This window comes from Gastrolobium bilobum, unplaced genomic scaffold (assembly GCF_033153095.1).
Source record: "Gastrolobium bilobum isolate Gb01-03AN ecotype WA unplaced genomic scaffold, APGP_CSIRO_Gbil_v1 utg1030, whole genome shotgun sequence".
Classification (NCBI taxonomy): Eukaryota; Viridiplantae; Streptophyta; class Magnoliopsida; order Fabales; family Fabaceae; genus Gastrolobium; species Gastrolobium bilobum.
This window is the reverse complement of record NW_026898359.1, coordinates 145,785-157,171: the sequence shown is the minus strand read 5'-3', so window position 1 is coordinate 157,171 and position 11,387 is coordinate 145,785. Positions and strand designations below refer to the sequence as shown.

Sequence of the window (11,387 nt, the reverse complement as noted above, 5' to 3'; positions counted from 1 at the left end):
ACAATATAATTTTTTTTTTTGTAACACGAACAATATAATTTTAAGAAAGTCGTAAATGTGTATCAAAGTTTCTTAAATGAGGAAGAATCCGTTTATAAAAGTTTTTTACAAATTTTTGCAAATTATACTATGTACTCCCGGAAGAACATAGTGTAGTTTGTAAACAAAAAATTTGTAAATATAACTCTCCCCTTTTTAAATTGTTATTTTCATACAAAGTCGCGATCCTAAACCTTCAATTACAAACAGGTTATGTTTTAATGTATTATTTGAATTTATATTTTTTATCCAGGATGAATTGAATTATTATTTTAATATATATATATATAAATATTTTCTCATATTGCATGAGAATTGAATTTTCATGTTGTGACCCTTAGATTTGTGTGTAAAGTTTTTCTTTTCTTTTCTTTTTTAATAAATGTGGGGTCCACCACTAATTGAGTCACAACATAAGAATTCAATTCTTATGCAACATGAGAAAATCAAACCCTATATATATATATATATATATATATATATATATATATATCATTTGTCACTTGTGTAAAATTTATCTGAATTGTAAATTTTTATTAATCTAATTATTATAATTTATTGGATTCACCTATTATTATCATTGTAAAAATCAACAGTTCCAAAAAGTATCAATTTTTTTTGTTTAATACGGATATTAAATTATCTTCTCTCTCACACGCGCGAGTGCGTTATATATATATATATATATATATATATATATATATATATATATATATATATATATATATATATATATATATATATATATATAAGTAGGATTCTTTGACACCAATGTCAAATTTGAAATTTGACACCTCATCTGATAGTCGTTAGATCAAAAAATATCAAAGGTGTTACATGCGTACAAATCAGAGTCGTTGATCTTTTTTGATCTAATGACTCTTAGATGAGGTGTCAAATTTACCTCATATATATATATATATATATATATATATATATATATATTTTATTGTCATTAATCTTATTTTGTTACTAGAGCTTTATTACTGCACATCTTATTTTGGCACATTGAATCATTGATGCATTCCATTCTATCCCAGGTAAAATTTATAGAATTTTTTATATAACTTTTAAAACTATTTTACTTTAAAATATTATTATTAAAATATTTACCTATTAAATACAACCAGTCTTTTTAATAATGTCATTGGATTGTTACAGAATTAAATTTATAAATTCAATTATAATATAGAAAATTTTGAATTTAATTTAAATGCCCTACTAATGTAATAAAAGTTTTACAATTTGCCATAATATATTATCATTTTTATATAGATTGGAAGATTAAGTCCATTATAATTTATACGATAATAACAAATAAAAAATCCATTACAGGATAAAATATTTTCATGGGTGAATATTTTCTCTCTCATTTAACAATATATCACACCATGATTTCTTCCGTATCATATAAATAATGAAAATAACAGTTTACACCTAGGAAGCACAGACACTTGTAAAAACAGGAAGAGTCGGGTCCGACACGCTCCGACACGGCGACACGCTCCGACACGCTCCGACACGGTGTCGGACACGCGGTTGACTTTTTCCGACACGTTGACCATTCCGACACGCGAATTTGACCGTGTCCGACACGGTCAAATGGCATTTTCGTAATAAACATAATTTTTTTAAAAAAAAATTATATTTTAGAAAAATTAAATTTAGAAAAATTAAATATATTATTAAAAAAGAAAAATTATAAAAACACCTAAACCTAAAACGTACAAAACGTAAAAGTTCTCTGAATCTGGCATCGCCTCTTTCGTGGTCTCTGCCTCTGTGGAAGTCCTTCCCTCTTTCTCTCTGAATCTGGTCTGAGTCTCTCCTCTCCTCTTTCTCTTTCTAACTATTTGCTTTCAAGGTCATCACTTCTCGCTGAACTGGCAAGATTGTCTCTGTTTCAACATTTCATTTTTCTTTTATTTATTTATTTGAATTTGTGTTCATTGATTCAGATATGCTATAAATGATTTTAAACACTGAATTCATTAAATCATGATGAATGATTTGTTGTTTTAGCTCTATTCTGTTCATAACAGGTATATTCTATTCAGACATAGTATAAATGATTCGTTGTTTATGTGATTTTCTTTCGAGTCTGGTGTGTGGTGTGGGTAGGTGTCTCGGTTAAATAAAAATTTGTTGTTTATGTTTAGGATATCTGATTTTCTGAATCATTGGCACTCTTTTGTAAAAAACTATGTCTTTTGTTTATATTAGGCGTGGTTGGTAAGTTTAGGCTACAAAATAATGTCTGATAAGAAAGTGGGGTAACTAATTTATCTTTTCGCTTTTGTAGAGAAACCATCAAATTCTCTGAAGTGTGAAACCTTATCAATTACTCCTAAAGCTGCTCCATGTGAGTTAACGAGTCAAGAAAGAGATTCTGCATTATTACGGTACAAGCAGAAGAAGAAAACTAGAAGGTATATTACTATTCTTTTCTATTCTTTTCTTAGTGTGAAATTTTCTATTAAAACAAAGGGATCAAAATACAAACATTTTCTTTATTTACCATAGTTTCCACTTTTGCTAGTTGCGGTTTTGTTCCTACTAATGAGAGCATGATAGTGTTAAAAAAAAACTCAGGCCTCCTGATTGTGAGCATTTGCTCTCTGCTCTTCATTGTTGGCTCCTGATTGTTACTGTCTTGGGGTTCAATCTGATACAATTTGTAATGTTCTGTTTCAAGTATTTCTAGAATCTCTTCGTTATGGTCCACTCTCCTTCCTTATGTCAAAGCATATGTTTTTTCTAAATTTACAGACACGAGCTCACAGAACTCAAAGCATATGTTATTTGCCTTATTTTTTATGCTACTATTTTAATTTAATTGTTCTATATTAGCATAAGTAATTATTTTGTTCATAGTGTTTAATTTTATATTTTTTAGAATGTATTCAAGTATTGCAAGTAGTGGAGATGATGAATTTCTAAGGAAGCCATTATGGAAATATGTTACCAAAGTAGGCACCACAACGGAAGCAGGAAGGAATCTATCTTGGAAATGCAATTTTTGTGAAAAGGATTTTAAAAGTTCGTATACTAGAATAAGGGCTCATTTGCTTAAAATAGCAGGGAAAGGAATTGCAAGATGTTTAGTTGTGGAGACAAAAGACTTGCTAGAGATGGAGAAATCAGAACAAGAAACTAGTGAGAGATTGAAGAGTAATGCACCTAAAAACGTGCCTTTACCCTCTAGTTTTTCCGTAGAATCAAACTCGAAAAGAAGAAGAAGTGGAAGTGAGGGTGGAAGTTCATCTAGAAATCCTATTGAGAGGGCATTCAATGTTGGGGCACGAGAAGAATTGAACCACTTGATTGCTAGGATGTTTTATTCAGCAGGATTGCCATTCACTTTAGCAAGGAACCCATATTTTCAAGCAGCCTTCACTTTTGCTGCAGATAATAATATTGGGGGTTATTTGCCACCAGGATATAACTCCTTGCGAACCACTCTTTTGCAGAAAGAGAAGGAAAATATTGATAGGTTGTGTGCACCTATTCGAGCTGGGTGGAAAAACAAGGGTGTTAGTATTGTGAGTGATGGATGGAGTGATTCACAAAGGAGGCCACTTATTAATTTCATGGCAGTATCTGATGTTGAAGCTATGTTTTTGAAATCAGTTGATTGTTCAGGAGAGACTAAGGATAGGCATTTTATTAGGATGTTGTTAAAAGAAGTAATTCAAGAAGTTGGGCATGAAAAAGTGGTTCAAGTAATCACGGATAATGCTGCAAATTGTAAGGGAGCAGGGCATCTTATTGAGCAAGAATTTCCATCTATTACTTGGACACCATGTGTTGTTCACACACTGAATTTAGCTGTGAAAAATATTTGTGCTGCAAAAAATGTGGAGAATAATCAAATAGCATATGAGGAATGTAGTTGGATTTCTGATATTGTTGGAGATGTTTCTGCAATAAAGCACTTCATAATGAATCATTCTATGAGACTGTCAATGTTTAATGAGTTTGTGGGATTGAAGTTGCTTTCTATAGCTGAAACCCGCTTTGCTTCCATGATTGTGATGCTAAAGAGGTTCAAATTGATAAAATGTGGTCTCCAAAATATGGTAATCAGCGAAAAATGGAGTTTGTATAAAGATGATAATCTAGGACGGGCAAGAATGGTTAAAGATAAGATTTTGGATGATCTTTGGTGGGATTCAATTGATTATATACTTGCTTTCACTGCTCCTATTTATAATATGATTAGGATTTGTGACACTGATAAACCTTGTCTTCATTTGATTTATGATATGTGGGATGACATGATTGTAAAAGTGAAGAAAGCTATATACTTTCATGAATTGAAGAGGATGGACGAGACCTCAACTTTTTATGAGGTGGTGCATGGCATTCTTGTGGATCGTTGGACTAAACATTCAACTCCACTTCATTCTTTGGCACATGCTTTGAATCCCAAGTAAGCTTTTAATTATGAATGAATTGAATACTTCTCTTATTTGATATAATTTGTTTAATTGTTTTTCTCTTTTTTCTTTTAGATACTATAGTGAACAATGACTTAATGAAGATCCTAGTCGAGTTCCTCCACACCAGGATTTAGAGATTAATCAAGAAAGACAAAAATGCTTAAAGAGATACTTTCCTAACTTGGAGGACCGAAATAAAATAAATTTGGAGTATGTGGACTTTGCTAGTATGAGTGGAGGTTTTAGAGATTATGATGCCATGCAAAATCGATATTCTATGGAGCCCAAAGCTTGGTGGGTGCTTCATGGTGCTTGTTCACCTATGCTTCAAAAGATAGCATTGCGACTTGTTGCACAACCTTCTTCTTCATCATGTGCTGAACGCAATTGGAGTACTTATTCTTTTGTGCATTCTGTAAGAAGGAATAAGATGACTCCAAAACGTGCTGAAGACTTGGTTTATATACATGGCAACCTTAGGCTCTTATCAAGAAAGACTTCACAATATACACAGGGGGATAATAGAATGTGGGACATTGCTGGAGATACATTTGATACATTTGAAGATGTTGGAATTCTTGAAGTTGCTACTCTTTCACTTGATGAGCCAGAGATGGAGTCAAATGTTATTCTAGATGAAAATGTTCCATGAAGATATTCTATAGTCTCCATGTTTTATGTTTTTGTATGGATATGCTATTATTTTTGCTTTAGATCAATATAATGGTACTGTGGAAATGATTGTTTTTTGGTTAAATTGATGGATATTATTAGTTTAGTTTTATTTTTTTTGTTAAATTATTGAATATTAAATGAAATATACACTATATAAATTAAAAATATTATTTAATATTAAAACGTGTCGGAACGTGTCGAAATTCATATTTTTTTAAGATTGACGTGTCGGAGTGTCGTGTCGTGTCGTGTCACGTGTCGCGTGTCGAGTCGGTGCTACATAGGTTTACACACCTACGGAAAATCAATTATCCTCTGTAATAGGAAAATTGATCTATCACGCTACAAACACAATTTTTGAAATGGATCCCATCACTTAATAAAAAAAGTTCACTTTTTGTAATGTCACGTGACAACAACTTTTTACCTGCACACACAAATTAAATGTGGGATCCACACCTAAAAAAAGAAGTCAGGATCCAAAATCGAATTCTTGTTACAGGAAAAAACAGTGTCATTCCTACAACATGACAAACTGATTTTCTATAAAAGAAAACCAAAAATATTTGGCACAGAAAACGATAAGTGTGTAGGAAACAAATGAAAAATCCTGCAAGGGATACAAGTCCCTCCGACTATTGATTTTGGGGTTCTAATTCTCCCTTTACTAATTTTTTTGCCCTTGTATATAGAGGTGACAAAGTAAGCGGGCTGCCTCGCCTTTTAAGGAGGCTAAAAAACTCAGTCTGCCCCATCCAGTTTGGGTTGGCAGGCAGACAGCCCGTCGGGCCGATGATATTTTACACTGAAAAAAAATTAGCTCGGACCGGCTTGCGAGATTGAAAAACTCAGTCCGATCTGCTCCGTTTGGCGAACGGATCCATTTTTCCACTTCTACTCGTATACATACAACAACCACATTGACCAATTTGCCACTAATTTCAAAAATATATACCAGAATTAGAGAGTTAGAAAACTTGCCAAAATACCATAATGATAAACCTCGATAAGTGGTGAGTTTGAACTGCCATGTGGCATGAAACAATAAGTCACCAAACTCGTTATCACTATTAGTTGGTTTGAGCAAAATCTCGCTATTAATGACAGGGAGTTTAGTGGCCTATTGTTTCATGACACGTAATACAAAATTTTAGAAATTTTACTGTAAAATTTCGGAAAATCATAACTTTTGATTCGAGTATTCGAATCAAGTGATCTTTTTTCATTCACATAACCTTTCGAAGGGGATTTGGTCAAAAGAATTTCCAAAAAAATGCTTCCTTATGCCTCGTTTGGTATATTTTATTTATGTGAATGACATTATTTCATTTCTATTTTTATTTTCACTTTCCAACACTAAGAAATTAATCCTCCATAAATTTTTCAGCATGTAGATATCAAAAAGTTTCGTGAGATAAAAAAAATCACAGGAGCCGAAAGGTATATTCTGAAAATAGTTGATTGGTCTAACCATATATTTGCTGCCATTGACAGTGAATTTCTCTGGTTCTTTCACAAGGCAGTTGAAACCCATTGTTGCCAAAGTTTGTTGCCATGTCATTTTGGCAAAAAAATTTCCTTCCGTGACATACTGATAAATATTTTTTGAAAAAACATAGCACATTAGTCAATGTTCCATCAACCTCCCTCATTTGGGCTGAACACTACGCACACATTTAATAAAATTTATATCTTATATTTTGTAAATATGGTAATTAAAATCATGATTTATCACTACGATTTTATAAAATCAAAATGATTTTACCAATATTTCAAACGCTTTTACTTTTTTTACGATTTTTTATGATTTTTTCATGTGGTTTTATGAAGTTGTATTAATTGTTTTAATAAAATTAATTTTTAATTTTTAAAATTAAAAATTAATTGTTTTAAAATTAACTTTTAAAATAATTAATTGTACGTTTTATGATTTTTTATCTCCTTTCGATTTTACGTAAAATCTCAATTTTAATTACCTTGAACATGAATATACTACAATGTGGGAAAATAGAATAAAGTTCTTTTAAATCAATAATACATTAAATTCAAATTTACACTATCAGCTAATGAAGTCTTAAAAGCGGTTAATATTATTATTAAAACTTTATTTAGTATATAATAACACAATTAAGTTTGGCTCAAAAATTTTACACATCAAAATAAAACTTTTAATTAGTTGCACTTGCCAGAGATTTTATTACATGGTTGCTTTTTCAATTTAAGAATTCGTGGGCGGGCATATGAGCATGATCATCACAACTGTCCTTGATCGTACGGGCTTAAAGTTACATGGGATAGGTCAGCGTTGCATCTGATTCTAACCCACTTTTCCTATTGTGTGCAGAGTGTAGACTCATGGAGATATCTGATTGGTGCACAAATGATGCCAATGATCATGAAAGCCAGCGAGATCGGACGGTGTGGAGTCCAAGTCTGAGTAGAAAACCATGTGGTCGTGTTAACACACGCGCTCCCTCACTGTCGTATTAGTATATATCCCGTATGTAATGCGTTAATCAGTTGTTTTGTTTGTTATATCAGTCATGAATCATGAGTAATGGAGAAATCCATCTCTCACGCGCTTCAAGAAACAAGCAAGGACTTTTTGAGTTTGCTGAGGAAACAGTAGCAAACTTGGGGGCTCCTTTCTTGTCTGCTTGTCTTTTTTTTTTGTTTCTGGCTGGTTTAATTTTGCAGAGATATGGGTGGTAGTGGGGACAATAAGAGTCTGAAGGGTTTTCATTTGCATCGCACTCGTCATAACCACTATGGGTATGGCCATGGGAAGAAGCAAGAGTACAGAGGTGTACCCAAAGGGTGTCTTGCAATCAAGGTGGGTCAACAAGGAGAAGAGCAACAAAGGTTCGTGGTTCCCGTTATGTACTTCAACCACCCTCTCTTCATGCAGCTTCTCAAGGAGGCTGAGGAAGAATACGGTTTTGATCAGAAGGGAACCATAACCATCCCTTGTCATGTCGAGGAGTTCAGGAACATCCGAGGCTTGATTGATAGGGAAAAGTCCCTCCATCACCACCATCATATTGGCTGCTTTGGCTTCTGAGATCGATGGATATATCTTACTCTTACTCATCATTGATGATGAAGAAAATTAAAGAACAAGTTCTTGACCCAGAAATTAAATCTTCTGGTTCTTGTCTTCTTCAAAGCCAGGTACTAATGATTTCTTCATGTAAATTCTTAATTTTTACATTTTAGGTTGTTTTCTTCGTTTTGTTAGTTGAGTGGTGAGGATAAAGATGAGATGATATGATGATGACGACGACACGACAGAATGTTACTTCTTCCAATTGTATGTAGTTACTTTGTTGTTAGGAATCGTAATGATAAAAGAGATGCTTTTTCTTTTCTTTTCCTTTCTTTCTCGATCTGGAAGAATTTGTCGCCATATAATGGCATTGGAATAATAAGAGCCCTACTCTTTCGAAAAGGAACGAATTGGTGGTATGTAGGACAAAACAGTTTCTTTCTTTCAAGTCACTGAATTCACCGTAATCAAATGGTCTCGCTCGTCAGAACAAATACATTGGGGATGGTGTGAAACATGTTACCCCGGGCTCTTTCCCTATTTATTTTTTACACTTTTTATCTCATCTGATTTTTGCATGGTGATTGTTATACAATTCTTCATCCCAAAATATGTGCCTAAAATTTATTCTGTTACTTTGGAAGGGAAATTTGAATTTGATACTAAAATATTGCTCCAAAAGCCTTATCCCATGAACAGTAGCATGTGCCTCCTATGAACAAGGATAAGGACCATAAAGGAAAATGTGGTTTTATATGAGGTAGGCATAGTGTCTGGACCATTTCTGCCTCTGAAATAAGCAAAATAGTTGGATTTAATTACTTTCGGTGGGTGACACACACTCTCTCTCTAATCACGTGACTAGTTATATACAAATGGGATTCATAAAAAATTATAATTTACATTAATATTAAATAATTTTGCTATATATATATATATATATATATATATATATATATATATATATAGAGGTAGAATACTTTGACACCTCATCTGATAGTCATTAGATCAAAAAAAAATTAATAGTGTCACATGCTTACAAATCAAAGTCGTTGATCTTTTTTAATCTAACGGCTATCAGATGAGATGTCAAATTTCAAATTTGATACTGGTGTCAAAGGATTCTACCTCATATATATATATATATATATATATATATATATATATATATATATATATATATATATATAAACACCCTTTTTAGTCCCTGTCAATATCTACGAAGTCCTTTTTTGTCCCTGGCAATAAAAAAGGACCAAATTGGTCCCTAAAATTACAAAAAAGGGCCACGGTAGTCCGTATGTCAACTCCCAAATATGTAGAGTGACTCTTTTCTTGTACTTTCAGGGACCAATTTGGTCCTTTTTTATTGCCAGGGACTGAAAAGGACTTCGTAGATATTGTCAGGGACTAAAAATGGTGTTTACTATATATATATAGAGAGAGAGAGAGTAAACACCGGTGTAAGAGTTAGAAGTCTTACACTCAATCTTGATCATTGATCCACTTGTATCCAATGGCTCACATTACTAGAAAATTTGAGCCCTTATATATAAATTGGATCAACGGATAAGATTGAGAGTGTAACTTACACTGGTGTAAAATGATCCTGACCCATATATATATATATATATATATATATATATCGGGCAAGATCATTTGACACCGGTGTCAAATCTTAAAATTTGACACCAAATACTAACTTTTGATTTTCACCAAACAATGATTATCATTTATTGTGAATTAATGATTAATTAATAAGTTTAATTTCCAATAAATGATAACCGCTGATTGACGGAAATCAACGATTAGGATTTGATGTCAAATTTCAAAGTTTGACTCCGATGTCAAATGATCCTATCTCATATATATATATATATATATATATGGGAAAAACATTTCTCCAGTTACTGTAGATAATAAAAATTAAAAAGTTATAATGATAAAGATTAATATAATCCTGCAATATATTATAATTACAAAAATACCTTGAATTTCACCCCAAAACGACATCATTTTGGACTCACTGGAGATTATCTCTTTTGACTGGAAAAATCATTTACCCTATATATATATATATATATATATATATATATATATATATATATATATATCAGAAAAAATATTTTTGAAGTTAATGCAGATAAGTTATCTGCATTTACTTCTAAAACGACGTCGTTTTGAAATTGAAAAATTAGAAAATTATATTTATAAAGACTATAATAACGCTAAAATAATTTAAAATTATAAAATACCATGATTTTCGCCGCAAAACGACGTCGTATTGGGCTTACTGCAGATAACTTATCTGCAATAATTGCAGAAAAAATGAACCACATATATACATATATATGGGCTTATCGTTTCTCAAACTGCTTGAGATAATGTTATCTACGGCTACAAAATCATAACCGTACAAAGATGGATCAATGGTGATAAATGAAAAGAGAAAAAAAGAATCATAACCATTCAAAGGTGAATCAATTAATATAAAGAAATAAATAAATAAAACAACGTAGTTTTGGATGGCCAGAGATAAACTTATCTCAAGCTGCTTGAGAAATATTTTTCCATATATATATATATATATATATATATATATATATATACTTCGAAATAATTGCATATAAATTAAAGAAGCTATTAAATAATTGTAATTATAAAACATTCAAATACAATTAATTAATAAATAATGAAAATATTAAATACTTTTTATATTTAAGATGTATTGAGAAACGCTAATGGGTCCAACGCTTGAGCTAGCACGGAAACTAAGGTTTTAACAAATTCATGATTCTAGTATTTATACGAGTTGATGAAAATACTCAGGATATTAAATGTGAATTGTTTTATTTAATATTTCCATTGTATATTTCAAGGGTTATAAAAATCACTATATTTAAATGATTCTCGATGATGTTTTGTGGTAATATAAATTTTTTTTAAATTAAAATAGCCTCTATTCAATTATTTAAAATATCAATTTATTCATATTTTTTATTTTATTTAATAATGACACTGATACAAAAAATTAAAATTTAAAAAATCTATAATGTCTTTTTTATATTTTAAAACAATAAATGAAGCGTAAAAAGTTCACTATATCTTAAACTAAATATATTAATTTGCTCCTCACCAAATATATATATATATATATATATATATATATATATATATATATATAT

At 31.2% G+C, this 11,387-nt stretch overlaps 1 protein-coding gene across 1 annotated transcript; it reads left to right on the top strand.

Moving 5' to 3' along the window:
- Window positions 1–7,707: 7,707 nt before the first annotated feature.
- Window positions 7,708–8,723, top strand: LOC133315307 (auxin-responsive protein SAUR32-like). Its single transcript, XM_061516903.1, has one exon. It carries the CDS (start codon window positions 7,858–7,860, stop codon window positions 8,215–8,217), a length of 360 nt encoding a protein of 119 aa, XP_061372887.1. The 5' UTR covers window positions 7,708–7,857; the 3' UTR covers window positions 8,218–8,723.
- Window positions 8,724–11,387: the final 2,664 nt, after the last annotated feature.